Raw genomic sequence first — 16,773 nt, 5'->3', positions numbered from 1 at the left:
TCTAGCAAAACTTTTTTTGGGGGAAAAATACTTTGCTTCCAAAAATGAGGCAGAGGCTGTTCATATGATAGCTTAGCCTATTGTCCATATTTTGGGAACATCCCATGTGGATTAGTGCAACATACTGTAGGCAGAACTGCCTCTGAAAATTGTTTGGAAACTGCAGTTGGTTCAAAACACTGCAGCTAAATTGCCAGTTGGAACAGAATACAGGGATCAAAGATCACCATTTAAGGTCATCCTCCGGACCCACTTCCAGAAGTGAGGGATGTGGCCACCACCTTTTCAGACGTGCCATGCCACCTTCACCCCCTAGAGTTCCAGACAGGGTTCTCTGGGGCCAATTTTGACATTTTAAGGTGACTGGCAAAGACCTTATTTTTCCAGGTCTTTTATTGTTTTTAACTTGTTTATGCTGGTTTGCTGTTCAATGCGTGATTCCTCTGCTGCTACAGTTTATTATTTATAATGTCATTTATGAGTTTTCGCTGTGTTTGTAAACTGCTCCAAGAATCCTCTTAAAAGACTGAAGAGTTGCAATGGCTTCAGCTTCCATACAAATGGTCTTGCTTCTTCCTACTCCTTGCTTATTCCTACTCCTGCTCCCTACAAGTTACCTAACAATGCACAAAGTGATTTGTGGGGAACCCTTTGATTTGTTCTTGAACTATAAATTACAATATTTATTCATGACTCCTCCTACAAGGGCTCTGAGAATCTTACCAATGGACCCAGTTGGTCTCTCATCCATGCAGCATACATGGACAGAACCATTTAGGTTCAGCAGTAGATCTGTATCATTTGACCCACAAAATTACATATATATCTGCTCCATTGACAGTACGAATATGCATGATCTTGTTTATCTTTACTTAGTAAGAGTTACACAAGCCCAGTTCAGACATAACATGAGCACCAATGCTGACACCTTGATACTGTGCAGGATTGTTGCTAGGCAAGCAGTCTGACAATACAGGAAGGCCCCCCATATCCGTGGATCCTGTATCTGGTGTTTCACTTATTCGTGGATTTGTGGATGCCACCCCCCCCCGCGCCTCTCCCCGTGCACCCTTCAGTGGACAGCTGTCCTCACCTCTGGAGTTTTTCGGAGCCCCGCAGAGGCTGCCTGTGGCCTTTGCAGACCTCAGAATGTCCATTTAGGTTGAAAAAATGTGACTTCTGATTTATTCGTAACACTGGAAGTGATGTTTTTATGCCTATAAAAGGTATTGTGATGACTAGGAATCGCTAGTGGCTTCCCTGGCCCTCACAATGCCTTTTAAAGGCATAAAAATGTAACATCTGGTTTTGCAAAAAAAACCAAAAAAACCTGGAAAAGACTTTTTTGCTTGTTACAGTCATTCTGAGGACTGAAGAGGCTGCGGGCAGATGCAGTCAGCCTCTGTGGGGCTCAGAAGAGTCTCCAGAGGTGACGGGAGCACTGCTCTCCTTGTCTCCAGAGGGCAGGGGATATCCCCAGTACCCATGGTTTCAGGTAACTGCAGAGGGGTTTCAAAACGGAACCCCTCCAGATACCAGGACATGCCTGTACTGAAATGAAGACACTCTTTGTCAGAACCAAACAAAGCATAGGGAAGAAAGACAGACCCTTCTAAGCAATAAGGTCAAATTACTGATGCTACCATGTACAATGCATAAGTAAAGCTACTATTAATGTTCTCACTTTTATGGGCATCGTAACAAATTCTAGCTACGTATGATAATTTCTCAACCCTCATAGTGCAATCTGAAAATAAGTTAATCATGTCTGATGGGCTTTACTTACATAGTGGCTTGAATCCTTATCATCCACTTTCCTTTTCTTCATGTCATTGGAATAGTCAGGCCCGTTTCTGCGTTTATCTGAGCTCCGCAGGCTGTCTGGGACCAAGAGTGAATTGCTCTGCAAAGACAAACAAGGGCAATCAACATTTACTTTAAGGCTCCTAAATGACAAATGACACAATATCCTTGTTGTATTATACTTTTTGAGACATCTCACCACTTCCGAGAGTCCCGCATTGACTTCTAGTTTGTTTCAGAGCACAGTTCATGCTGATGGTTTTTGATACCAGAAAATCTGAATAATGGCTTTCTCCCACATGATCCTACCCAGAAATTAAGGTAATCTTTCAAAATCCTTTCTCCAGATTCCCCTTCCAGGGATAATGCCAGAGACTAGACAGGTTGACCCATGCTCATCAGAGGGCCAACCCAGTCAGTCAGTCCCCTGAACCCTCAATAATGGTGACAGGAGCAATGCCTAGTGAACCATCAGAAGGCAAATGGGAGAGTGCCATAGAAGGTTAACCACAGGGTCCCCAGCATCCTGGTATAGCTCTCACCCTTGCCTTTAAGTTAGAGGGGGAAAAAGGATGGAGGGGGAGGACCTTCTTTGTGATAGCACCCCATCTTTGTCTACTCTGCTTACCCAAGAATTATTATTTAGCCTTAAAGCCTATTAAAAGCTAGTAATCTGTTGCTTTTATGGTTTGCTTTATACAATGACACTGCCATGTTATTTCAGTATGGTTCAACTTAGATGGTTTTACTATTGTGACTTTAATATTTTTATGTAAGCCACCTTAAAGATATTTTTTTTAATAATTAAAAAGAATGATATAAATTTTCAAGTTGAATGAAATCATTTCAAGCTTACAGTTCTAAAATTACAAATACCAAAAGCAGATTCCGATTACTGCAGGCACTTATAAAGGTATACAGCAACAGTGAACTTTGGACACACCAATCTTATGCATGCCTCAGAAGTTCATCCCATGGAGTTAGATGAGGACTACCCCCAGCTAAGCATTATAGGACTGCATCCTTTATTGAAGGACTGCAGAGTCTTTTGAGTGGCGATCCCAATGTTTTGGCCTGGGAGCCAAACAGACTTCCAGCTCCAACAAAACATTTGGCTATTTGGCAAGGTTTTGAGGACAGTTTGATGCACCAGTGCTGCTTTTGGTTGGCTTTGTTTGCTCTGTTTGACTTTGTTTGCTGGATCTGAGAAACTGGTTTTATTATAGCTTCATTGTTTTATTGCTTTGTTGCTCTAGGTAAGCTTTGAGCTGTGGACTGCAAAGGAAGTGGGGTAAATTGAAAAACAGGAATAGATAATTTTAGAAAGTGGATCACACAGATTCTTAGTCCACTGATTGTTTGGGAAGAGGCTGATAATGGGGACAGAAAGACTTAACTGTGGACAATGTTCTAATTGGGCATACAGCACTCAGAAATGTCAGACACTGGCATGCACAAAAGAGAGAATAAAGCTTAAGCATTAATTATCATGTGTACATATTATAAATTAAAGGTATTTATGTTGTTTAGGAACAGTATAGTTTATTCCTTAACAACCAAAAGAGGGAAATGGATGCTCTCAGTCAATTCACCCCTACTACTTTTCTTTGTCTAAACTTCCAACATAAAACACAAAATGTGAAAGGAAGATTAAAATCTAGGATCAAGGACTACTCTTGTCCACAAACTGTAGGCTACTTTCTTGTTGAGAATGCTAAGCACAAACTGTTGACCCAAAGGGGAAGAGAGGCATTTTAGATATTTTTGGGTCACATGACAATTTGACATGCCTCCAATTCTCATCTTCCCTCCAGCTAAAGCATTAAAACATGTCACAATGGGCATGTTCAGTTCAGGATTTAAGTTCAGGATTAACATATGCAAGAAGGGCAATTTGTTCAATGGTGTGTTAATGCCATGAACAATGCTGAATGAATAGGGGGGGGAGGGGAGAGGGAGACAGAGAGAGACAGAGACAGAGACAGAGACAGAGACAGACAGAGAGAGAGAGAGAGAGAGAGAGAGAGAGAGAGAGAAGGGGGCTCTTTCCACAAAGACCTGACAAGCCTCATTTCTGAAAGTCATCTTGACAAGAAACAGGAAAGCACACTTACACACACACCTTCAAAGAGCACATTTAAGTAGATTCCAAATTAGGTACTTATACCTGGGTAGCAACACAAAAAAAAGCTAACATCACTGTGCAATTAAAGTGCACAGTACTTAACCATGATAGCACTCCCACCCAAAAAAAAAAAATGGAGCACTGCTACCACTCAAGAAGCTTTTTAGTCCTTTACAACAATGCTGAACCATGCTGAAAGGAGGAAAAACAACCAACAGGACAAACAAGGATACCTGACACAATCTGAATTTTCTCCAATCACTCCAAGAATTACAGTCCTCTTTAAAGCAAGAACTTTCATTTCTAGCTATTCAAGCTCAACATGCACAGGGACAGGGGAGGGCTCAATGAAATCAAGTAAAAAACACTTCATGGTCATGCTTTTACTACAGTGTTTTATGGTTAAAAAGAAGGTAGGTTTGAGGGATCACCAAACTCAGCTTGAAATACAGAAGCTATTTTCTTTTTCAACTCCATTGTTGAATCAAGAAAACCAGGAAGGCAGGAGGGGTGAGTTGGAGAAAAGGTGAGTTGGATATTATATTTCTGATTTTTTAAAAGGACTTTTAATTCTGAAAAAACACACACAGTTTACAGGTTGTTGGCACCACTATGTGTTTTGGAGGGTGGGGCTGAAGTGAGAGTTGACAAGAGCATGACCAGCACTTGTCTGAATTCAGAGCCAAACACAAGGGATGCAGGGCATTTAGTTCTGCATCTCACACACAAATGCTAAGTGTGTAACCAACATGGGTGGGGGGAGCACGGCCAGTAAGTGTATTCGTGTAGCACTCCATGGTCAGCAGCCATGATCCTTCTCTCTCTCTCTCTCTCTCTCTCTCTCTCTCTCATATTGTTGAAGGCAGAAAATGTTGTCTGAACAGAACTTTGTAGTTGTTCAGACTTATCCTTTTTTACCTTTGGCCATCTTCTGTTTTCCTTCACCCTGGCTAAAATCAGATTGTAAGTTGCCCAGGGTAGGGACCTGCTGTATGCTTACAAGCCAACAAAAATACTTTTATACCACCACTACAGGATACAAAGTTGATTTCATTAAAAAAAAAAACACCATATCTTGCACACACATTTCAGGAGGCACTTATGCCAGTGGTTTTCAAATTGGGGCGTCACGACGTCCCAGCTTGAAGGCCCTGGCCTCTTTCCCCTTAAGGGGCTGGGGCAGGGAGGAGGCAGCTAACGAGGCGGCAGGGACTAGGATGCATTCACCAGTCTCTGCAGCCAGTGGCATAGCTAAGGGGGTGCAAGGGGTAGCTGTTGCACCCGGCTTAACTCCAAACAGACCTATAAGACTGATTGTTCTGAGTGCCAATGAGATGTTATGATACAGCATGGAAGTAATAACTTTTTATTTACTTAATTAAATTTGCTTTTATCATGCAAAATTTTCTTTGACCCCAGGTAGTAGATAGATGCCTTAGCTATGCCACTGACTGGGGGGAGGCAGCAGAGCAAGTGTGTGATGAGCTGCTGGGGAGAGGAGGTGGGTTCCTTCCAATTTTCACTTCTTAAAAAGCCTGGGCGTGATGTCACTTCTGGTTGCAACATCACATCCGGGGCAACATTTTGAGCCTGCACCAGGCTACACATTCATTAGCTACGCCACTGGCTGCACTAGCTGTCCTGGGGTGTGGGGACCCCCAAGCGAGCATCTGCAGGGCTCCCCAGCTCATCAGAAGTGAAAGTGGAGCAATTGCACTCCACTTCCGGTTTTGTGGAAGTGGCGCACGATCGCTCCACTTTCACTTTCTGCATGTTGGGGTGCCCTGCAGACACTTGTGCAGGGCTCCCCGTACCCCAGGACAACTGCTGCAGGGTGTGGTGAGAACATCCCAGTCCCTGCAGCCCCATTAGTGACACGATACTGGGGATCTCATCGCTGCCTCCCCCCCAAACCGGGCCCCCACTTCCTCCCCCCACCCCCGCAAGAACTTACAGCAGTGCAAACTCTCCATGAGAGTTTGAAAACCGCTGACCTATGCAATCAATACCACAGGACCAAAAAGGAGGTTACTGTCTGAAAGGTCTTCAGACAAAGTAGCCAATTGTCAGAGATCCTCTTGATCAAGGCTCTTTAGTGCTTACCATATACAATTTTGAAAGCACGTTCATTTTCAGTACTATGCACTGCAATTGATAATATGAACCATTAAAACCAGTTTGATTTTGATTACAAGACTCCTTTTCAACTTTTGCACCCTCAAGTGCATTGAAAAGCTATCATAATTCCATGTATATACCCAGTGCTTTTTTTGTAAAAAAAAAAAAAAGGTGCAGGAACTCACGACTTGTTAATCTTTTATTTATTTATTCATTTTTAAATTTATTTAAAATAAAATATTATATATATATATATATATATATATATATATATATATATATATATATATATATATATATATATATATATATATATATTATTTAAAATAAAATAAATCTTTTATTTATTTATTTATTTATTCATCTAATTTCTCTCTCTTTAAATCCCCATTCCCCAACTACTTAAGAACTAGAAAATGAAGGGAGATCTTCAAGAGAGAAGAACAAAAAGAGACGGACCACCTCGGGAGCACACACCAAGGATTATATCACGGCTTGTTGCATGTATTTGCAAATATGTAACAACCAAAAAAATTAATTAAAACTTTTAAAACATTTAATAAATATTGGTTAAAACAATTGATGAAGGCAAAATATAAAAATGATTACATTACATCACTCTACAGATTTATTTGAACCCAAATCAATTAGCACACAGGGGAGAGGGGGCACAAAAGATGGGTTAATTAATTGATTAATAAACAAGTTATGGATCAAAAATCATGTGGTCACATACCCTCTATTGGCTCAAGACATTGAAACATGATTGGTGCAAAAAAAAAAAAAAGAGAGAAATATGTGATCAGATAATAAGCACACAAGGGGGGGAGCAGAAGAATAAACACAAAAGATGAATTGTAAAATAGATAAATTATATAATACTGGAATATAATCCATTTTACAACTCATCTTGAACCTATAGAGGGTGTGTGACCACATGATTTTTGATTCATAACTTCATAACTTAATCAATTCATTAACCCATCTTTTGTGGTTCCCCCCTTTCCCCTGTGTACTATGTCCCCATTCCCCATTATAATAATAGTGATTATTAAATATAGTCTAAAAAACCAAAAATTAATAGACAACAATGATCTGACCTACTGCACAGAGGAATACATATTTCCTAAGTGTTATTATAATGCAGCAAGGACACTTAAGCTTCCCCATTTATAGTTAAAAACCTAAATCTCCTGTTGATATTACAAAGCTACTAAATTATTAGTAATAATTTTTGCTTAATTAATTTAGATCAGCCAAGCCTAGGCTATATAACTATAAAAATGAATGAATTACTTGCTTCTGAGTAGACCTGCCTAGGCTTGGGCTGCAATCCCATCCACATTTTCCTGGGAGTAAGCCCCACTGAACACAAGGGGACTTACTTCTCAGTAGACATGCCTAGGCTGTCTCAGGTGCAGGGGCTGCACCAGCCAGCTTCCTTCCCCCCCCTCCTCTGCCAAGCCAGTACCTGGGTGCTGCAACCCGTCTCCCTGGCTGGCTGTCCCTCGTCCTCCTCCTCAGCACATATCCCCATGCCCTCACCGGCTTGGTAGCTGCGCGGGAAGCAGAGCGGGGGAGAGGAAAGGCGGGCTGGGCTCAGGCGAGAGCTGTGAGTGCTGTGAGGCAGGGGCAGTGCTTTTTTTGTAAAAAATAAATAAATAAATAAATAAAAGGTGCAGGAACCCACTTACAAGAACAAGTTTAAGATTAACAAGTGTAATCTTTTATTTATTTACCTCCCCACCTAAGAAAAGAAAAGAAAAAAAATTATTCCTTACGGGGATTTGAACCCCCAACTTCTGGCTCCACAGACCAGCACTTTAGTAACTGAGCCATTGGAAATCTTAGGCTCAAAGTGTTTGGAACTAATACTTGAGGCGCTGATGGCCACCAGCTGGGCTCAGGACCTTATATATTAGTTCTGAACACTGTAACTCTAGGCTTTCCTATAGCCCAATGGAGAGAGTGCTGGGCTGTGGAGCACAAGGTTGGAGGTTCAAATCCCTCCTTAGCCAGCAGTGCTGGGTGGTGCAGGGAGGGGAAAAAAGGTGGTGGGGGCCAGGAGGAGGGGGGAAAAGGTGGGGGCCAGGAGGGGGAAAAAGGTGGGGGCCAGGAGGGGGGAAAAGGTGCCGGTTCGAATCCCTCCCTAGCCAGCAGTGCCGCAGGGAGGGGGAAAAAAGGTGGGGGCCAGGAAGAGGGGGAAAAGGTGGGGGCCAGGAGGAGGGGGGAAAAGGTGCCGGAACACCGTTCCGGTGCGTTCCATTACAAAAAAGCCCTGTATATACCAATGTGTTAACAATATAAAGTGTATTGTTCAATGCAGGTATTATATATAATAGTAAACAGTATATTAGAAGGACCTTTTCTGGGGTAGTATGGTGGAATATCCTGCACAGAAATAGGTTTGATGCTGCCCCTTTTTTGTGCCAAGCTGAATTTCTTTATCTTCTCAAACATTTAAGAGATGATCGCATTGCAGTACTATCGTCATTGCATCTCACTGAACCTGGATTTTATAACTTGATCTTTATAGTGTGTGCTTGGACTTTTATTGGTTATATCAATTGATGCAGAAGATGAAGAAAGATGGGATAACAAGTTTTTCACCAATATACCCAGTGTGGCAACTCACTGGCAGAGTTGCCTTGCACCTGGTCATTCAATGTCCAGGCTTGCTCCCAGCCCACTTCGTGCAATCTTGTCCACGGAAAGAGGATCAAGCTTTGTGTGCCACCATAAGTAGCACCTATATTGTAGATTACCAGCAATGCACAAGAGGTTGAACACTGAGCACAATCACCTGCCTATAAGCAGACAGATACACAGCACTGTGGGAGTTAGCATCCTTCTGGTAGTTTTGAGACTTTGTCCTAATGTTACAGGGGAGTAGCTTTTCATATATGTAGGAATAGGGAAGAGTAAGACAGAAAACTTGAAGAAGAGTAGATGAGAGAAGCTGCTTTTATACAAAGACCTGAGGAACCAGGAAGAAGAGATACAAAGGACATCCAGGCAATTCAGAATTTCTAGCTGAACTGTTGAGCTTAGATTAGTTTTGCAACCAAGTTCACCTTGCGAGTAATGGGGATATGCAACATACAGGATGCTCAATAGGAAGCAACATCATTTCTACATTGTTTAGCTTGCAGACAAAGTTAATGGAAAACAGGCTATTAATCAGCATATACAGCAGTGATTTGTATACATCCTGAGTGAATTCCTAGTGTGGGGAGGCTTAACTGTTAGCTAGTAATGAAAAAACAAATGTGATGTCACTTCTTAAGAACTTGAGAAGAGGAAGTGGATGGACGAAAAGGTTTGTTGATCTCACACACATTTTCTCTCTCTTTAGCTCTCCGTCTGTTGCACAAGTAGGTATCTTGCAGGCAAGCAAAAATATCATATTTCACTCAAGTGGCTAGTAGAGTATAAGTGACTAAAGTGATTGTCCACAAAAAGTTTTAGAATACAACCAATCCAAGCACTTCATGCATCCCCGGCCAGAACTATCAATAGGTTATGAAGCCTTGCCTAGAAGATGCAGATGTAGCACATAAGTTATCTGTATATACAACTTTGGTGCTGCTATAGCTACTGGAAAAAAAAAGGTGGTTAGGACTACACTATAGTTAACAATACTAGCGGTAACCATATGGGTTATGCATATAGTGCAGTGACTTCCCACGTCACATCTCCACTGAAAATCATCTCACAATACAGGAGACCTGCATGTTTGCCTAGTCACAGAGCCCTGATCAATCAGCAGTGGCAATATAACAGTAACCATGAGAAGTTTATTATTGCCTTTGATGTGAAAGCATCTTGCATCTCCATTTAACATTTGTCCTAGCATGTCTGTCTGCAACGCAAGCAGGACCACTGTGCACCACTTGTAGGCAGTATTCTCTGACGCTGCCTCTGTTTGATGGTTGCAAGTCCTGGAACTCATCTTTATGACATCATAACTGAGAAGCAAAATGATTACAAAAGCAGGAGCTTACAGCACAGTGTTTATGATGACAGAACACAATGAGTTACTTTGCTTATCTTATAGTTAATCACACACACCAAGATGAAAAAAGGAGAAGGTGAGCTCTAGCTGGTGACTGGTTTGACAAGCTGATGAGAACCACTTATTTTTCTGCAAAGGAAGCTACAACTTGAAAAGTACAATATTTTCAGTGAATTTAAATCTGTAGTGTGAATTAATTTTGTTTGTAGGACTGTCAATTGCTATAGGCTTGCTAAGAGAAACAACATGACACCAGTTTGTTTTGTCTTAATTCCAGTGGACCAGACATTTTAATTGAGGATAATCCTTGCTTTCATGGTCAGAACCCAATTTATCAAGGATTAAGAACGCAAAGCTGACGTTATTTATCCAGATTGGCCTAAGTGATTGAATCAATTTTATGAGTAATTTTTTCCCAGTCTCTTGGTACTGTTATTTACAGATTTCCTCTATTATAATTCTGCTGGAGAGGTGCTTACTGGAACTGTCCTTCCTGTCACCGATCACAATCCCCCAAACATTCATCTTGTGTTTGGCTTACAGTGATGAAGGGAATTACCGCTCATTTCAATGAGTCTTCCGTATTCTGATATGCAAGTTTACAAAAAGACTATCATTTAATTATACTGTATCTACATCCATCTTTGAAATGAACAGGAAAGGGGATTCTGGGAACCCCACCACCACCTTGGGTGGATTCATGCTTATTGCAAAATGAAACAGTGCCGAATCACATCACCCTCATGATGAGTAACGGGAAAGGGAAGGAGTGGGCTTCAAATGGCCTCTTCTTGGTACTTCGTTAATCATAGTGATTTGGAGCCCATGGCAGCTTTCTTCTCCTCTTCTTCTTTCCAGCAGCACTGGAAGGAGACGAAAGCTACTGCTGATGTGATCCTCTTAGTTGGAAGAGGACTGGAGCGCCCAGTTAAGCCCTGAATTTTGGGCACAGGCAATTATTTAAAATGAGTAATGCTTTCTGAAACAGAAAGGACACACACTCGTATTTCACATGGAACAAAGTGCTAGTACAGAACAGTCTGATGAATCCTACACCCAAAACAGTTGCTGCTGAAGTCAGCATATAAATTCTGTAATGTGGTTCAAAGAGATGCCCTGATTCTTTGACTCCTTGCTGGCTTCAAAAGAGGACACACCAATCTTCCAAGCAACAGGTGCACACAATCACACAACCAAGGGCTTAAGATAAAATCTAATGTTTGACATTCACAGATCATTCATTCCTGGGAAGGCTGAAGCCAGTTGAAGCCCCACCCCATTCCACCCACCCAACCTAGTAAACTATGGAAGTGTCAAGGCCAGAGATGGTTATTTCAGAGAAGTCTGATAAATAACTAGAAGACAGAGGTAAACCAATGCTGTGACTCAGAGTTGGATACAAAAGTCATACATTCCCCAGCCACACTTACATGCAAGTCTGTAGTAAAGAGAAAGGCTCACCAATGTTACTATGTAGCGATACCAACAGCATGAAATCACTAGCTCTCCTGTCTTATAAACACTGTCGTCCAGGACAATTTATGACATACACCCAAACCTTGGTTCTCAGAATGGACACCCAAAACTGAACCACTTTAGAAAACAAAACCAGAAGCTCTACAATGAGCACGTACAATGAAAATTCAGTACTGAAGTTAGATTGGGGGCTCCAAGCCAGGAGACACAATTCTGTTAGTCTGTGTGTTCTAGCAGGTTCCTTTGACTTAACCAGTAGTCCAAACCAACAGTTCCTTAAAAGCTGTAAAATTCTGAATTACTTTTTTAAAAAAACTGTAATACTGGCTTGGTGAGAGATTAGAGCTTTTGCCAGATACTTTGGTATGTTTACCAGGGCTGCAATCCTATGCACACTTCCTTGGGTGTAAGCTCTACTGAAAATAGTGGAAATGAGTAAGAATGCATAGGAATGCAGAGGTACCAGCATGTTAAGCAGAATATAAAAAATGTACAGGTCACTAGGATTTGAGCAGAAGTGTCCATTCTAAGTGTATGGCACTAGATCAGAAAACATGATATAAGATTTTTAAAAATCGGTATGACATATGCTAAGGCTGGATATTTGTAAGGTTCTTATTGAAGCTATCTCAAAGTAACATGAAAACATACACTTCAGAAAAACTACATTCATTCTCTTTATATATGAATTCGCTTACCCGCAAGGGGCAGAATTGCTACCTTCTCTCATTATCCGTGTCTCTGTTCTTGTTATCTGCCATTCAGAGACCTTCTGGAGTACTGGTTTCCAACCTGTGGAGTTGGGGTCTGGGGACCACAGGTGGTCCGTGAGATGCTGAGAAGTGGTCTGCAAAGTCTCAGGAAAAAAAAAGATTGCCTTTGATCACTTCTAGCATGCTCCCCCACAGACCACCAGAGAGGGCAAAGAATGAACTGCCTGCAGTCAGCTTTGCAGCACTGACATAAGGGCAATGCAGCTATGAGGTAGGGGAACAAACATTCCCTTACTTTGAGGAGGCCTCTGTGAGTGACACCCAACTGCAGGATGCAGCACATGCCCCATTGGCACCACTATGCCAGTGCTGGAGAGTACTGACATAAGGGGTTAGGATTGCATCCTATATTTAACTGCTGACACAGTGTGGGCAGGCAGATCAGGGTTCCAAAGAAAATGCCTGCTTCTGCAACTGACCCCCTAACTGTTTTGCCCCCTCTCCATCCCTGTTCTGCCCACCCCTGTCGCCACCCTCCCCTACTCTGTTTTACCCCTTCCCCTCCCCCTTTGGGAAGGGGTCCAAAAGAAACATTGTACCCCCTTATTAAATACCACTTGGGGGCCATGTAGTCCAGGCCAATTCCAATTTTTGTCTCAGTGGTTCATGGGCTCCTAAAGGTTGGGAACCACTGTCCTATAGGCTGCAGGGACCTTCAGAATGATGCCTGTTGACCAGCATGGACTCCTTTAAAATGGTTGGTGGAAACTTCAGCAAGTCATTTTAAAGAGGTCTGTGCTGGTTGCAGGTGCCACTCTGAAGGTCCTTGCAGCCTCTGGAAGGTCTCTGCAGCGTTCAGAGACATTTTGGCACTTCCTGCTGCACTCTGCTGGTTTCCTGAAGGTCTCGGCTAGATTCTTCTGATGGTACCCCTTTTGTATGGTACCCCAGGGAACCCCTTGTATCCAACCACATTGATTCCATAGGATCAATGGTTCATTATCTGCAAATTCGCTATCCACTAGGATTTCCAGGAACTTAACCCTAGTGCAGAAGTTTTCAGATTGGGACATTGTGACACCCCAGCCTGTGGGTCCTGGCCTCTTTGCCCTTAAGGGGCGGGGGCAGGGAGGAGGCGGGGAGGAGGCAGCGGTGTGAATCCCAAGGATTGTGCCACTCAGAGGGCTGCAGGGTCTTGGTTGCACTCAACACAGCCTCCTGCAGCCTCCCAGGGGTGTGGGGAGCCCTGCACAACTGTCAGCAGGGCTCCCCGATGCTTCCAGAGTGAAAGTGGGGCAACTGCACCCCGCCTCTGCTAAACTGGAAGTGAAGCGTTGTCGCTCTGCTTTCACTTCTTACGGGGTTGCAGGGACTGGAGTGCACTCACCAGTGTCTGCAGCAGCCTTCCCGAGGTGTGGGGAGCCCTGCATGAGCCTCTGCAGGGCTCCCAGGTCAGGGAAAGTGAAAGTGGAACGATCGCACTCCACTTCCAGTTTTGCAGAGGCAGAGCACGATTGCTCCACTTTCACTTTCCCTGTCCTAGGAAGCCCTGCAGAGGCTCGCGCAGGGCTCCCCACACCCCGGGAAGGCTGCTACAGGGACTGGTGAGTGCATCCCAGTCCCTGCATCCCCCTGAGCAGCACGATCCTGGGGATCGCGTTGCTGCCCTCCGCCCGCCCCCGCTGCCTCCCTCCCCTCCCTTGCACGAACTTACTGCGGGTTTCAAACTCCTGGGGAGTTTGAAAACCACAGCCCTAGTAGATAACAAGCACTGACTGTGCTAGCTTGGATTAATTCTATGTGTTATATTTTTATTTCTCCACTACAGTGGCCTACAAGATTCTCTCCACCTCATCAGTTTGTTGTGAGGGAAGGAAGATTAAGCTGAGAAACAGCATCATTCAATGAACTTCAGGGCTGTGTAAGAATTTGAACCCTGTTCCCCTGGTTCTAGTTCAACAATTACTACAGCACACTGGTTCTTTTTTAATAGCTTATAAAATGAACTCCTCATTATGGGGATCCCTTAAGTCGCAAACATCTGAGCATCTGAGATATTAACAATATCAGGCATAAAAATACCAATCTGCACCCATGAACAAGAATGTATATGCTCCTCAGCAACTTGTGATTTTCCAAGTCATTGTCAGCTCTGTGAGAACTGGGCAATCAATCTGGCCAGGGAGTAGAGCACAAGGATGAGGTAGAGGTCAAAGAAAGGAGAGAGGAAAGAAAAAAGGAAGAAACAGAGGAGAAAGATGGTAGGAAGGACAATGGAAAGGAAGAAGAGAGCTGGACTAAATAGGCCTTTGGGGTTCAGCCTGGGAACTTCATTTATTACACTGAAAACAGATTCTGAGTTCTGAACAACCAACTTGGAAAACAAAACTGCTGGAACACAACCCATTTACAAGTTGGGGACTTCCTGTACTGAATGCAGATTTACATTCTGCTTTCAACACAGATGATCAAAACAGCAAAGTATTTAGAAAGAAAGTATTCAAGACATTTACTGACATTCTTCTATTGTTCGGAACTCCTGTGTTTACATTTTGCTCTCACATTTGTCAGCAAGCGTCAATCCTGATCTCATTATTGTTATTGCTTAAGCAAGTTACTCTGAGGGACTGCAGAATGTAACTGTTTCCAGAGATGCCTATCTATATGTGAAATGTACCTCCAGCTCATGAAGGGAATATTGGAGAATGTGGTTTAAGAGTGTTCAGAGGGGAAGAAATATATTTTTCTTTTTACACGCACACATATGGAACCAAGCTATCCCAGCACAATACAAACTCTTCTGCAAGCTTTTACAAAACAGGGCTAGTAGATCATGCCACTCACAGTTCTTTGGATTCAATCCATTTTGTGATTCTCTCTCTCTCTCTCTCTCTCTCTCTCTCTCTCTCTCACACACACACACACACACACACACACACATTATATCTCTCTCTAGGACTTCACTTGCAGCAGGGGCAGTGATATCATTAGCAAGAGTGATCAGCAGTAGCTTGTTTTGAATAGATTTTGGCCATGAAGAAGTACTTGGATTCAGTAGAAGCAAACAGAATTTTGCCTTGGTCCATTTATTGCCCACCTGGGCCAGCATTTCTCAATGTTTGTCCCCAGCTATACCACTTTGCATTGTCCACCTACTGGAAGTACCTCTTGAAGTTATATCATCACCATTTACTTCCAGGTTGGGAGGCCAGATGGGACACCACTAACTCAGAGAAGACAGGAGGGCTTTTTCAAACATGCAAAAAGCACACACTGGAGCTCTGCCCATGGAGAGCTCTACCACTGTTCATTGCATCCTGATGCTGGTGTCACAGCTGGGCAGCAGTTGGTCAGGAGTCTTGCAAGTACGCCAGACACTACTGCAAGTACTACCAGTGGTATCCATACCACTGGTTGAGAAACACTGACCTAAGCATTATCTTTCCAGGGCTGACTGACAGACAGTAATGCAGTTCACATTACACCAGACCTACAATTTTATGCAAATTTACCTGGGAATAAGTCCTACAGAACACAATGGAACTTACTTCTGAGTAGAAATGCAGAGTAGAAATATGGCATTACAATGCCATATTCATTTATGAACAATTTTCTTCAGTTCTGTTTTTTTAACGGTTATACATTTGTTTTAAACTATCACAACCCACTCCAAGAGCTTAAGCTAAAAATAGCTAATGAAATATGATAAATTCCCAAGTAAAAACAAGTGTCAGGATAAGAAAAAAACATTTCATTTGATGTTCTGGGTTTTTTGTATAGTCTGGGGCGGGCATGGCTCCTAGCATGGTGTCATAACGAATTGATGCACTTTTAAGTTTACCATTACACAACTGAACAGTGTCAATAAAGAAAGCTGAGGTATTCTCTCATTAGATCAACATACACTTTACAACATATACTTTCTATAGCTGTGTTTTGGTGGATGCCTATAGAAGAAGTCTGGTTCAGGTTACTTTTGTTTGTTTGCTTTTATAGTTAATTTGTTTAAAGCATTTACAATGGAAGATTTCTCCTTCTCCAGTCCAAGCTCACTCTTTACGTCAGTCTTAGCTGAACATATGATACACAATTTTTTTTTTTTTTTAAAAAAAGGTTTTTGAGGTAGGGTCCCTATTCATATTATATGGAGATCATATTCCAAAGCAGCATTAATGTTCAGGGAGGAAGCCAGTGTGAAGAGGGGAGAAGGAAGAGGGATAAGCTGACAAAGAGTCAACTTTTAGCCAACTTTCCAGCACTGATGCAGTTGTGCCAATGGGGTGTGTAACTGCATCCTGCAGTAGGAGAACTGTCATGAGACCTCCTCAAGGTAAGGGAACATTTGTTCCCTTACCTAGGAGCTGCATTGTGACTGCATCAGCACTGGATTGTTGGATAGGATTGGGCCCAAAGTTGCACACTGGCAACAAACATATATCATACCAAGCCATAAAAACTGGTGATAGGTTTTTATTGTGATTTATATTCAGCATTTTTAATACTATTAATCATCATAACTATGA

The 16,773-nt window shown here is 42.5% G+C and overlaps 1 protein-coding gene across 4 annotated transcripts in view; it reads right to left on the bottom strand.

The window, feature by feature from the left end:
* Nucleotides 1-16,773, bottom strand: part of LOC136642229 (transducin-like enhancer protein 1) — a 78,647-nt gene that overhangs the window by 23,942 nt on the left and 37,932 nt on the right. For all 4 annotated transcript variants that reach the window (XM_066618588.1, XM_066618589.1, XM_066618590.1 and 1 more), the window contains exon 9: nucleotides 1,787-1,903. In XM_066618588.1, coding sequence (XP_066474685.1) covers nucleotides 1,787-1,903 — 117 coding nt within the window. The remainder of the gene's footprint in view (nucleotides 1-1,786; nucleotides 1,904-16,773) is intronic.

Source organism: Tiliqua scincoides, chromosome 2, assembly GCF_035046505.1.
Source record: "Tiliqua scincoides isolate rTilSci1 chromosome 2, rTilSci1.hap2, whole genome shotgun sequence".
NCBI lineage: Eukaryota > Metazoa > Chordata > Lepidosauria > Squamata > Scincidae > Tiliqua > Tiliqua scincoides.
This window is presented reverse-complemented; position numbering and strand designations above follow the sequence as displayed.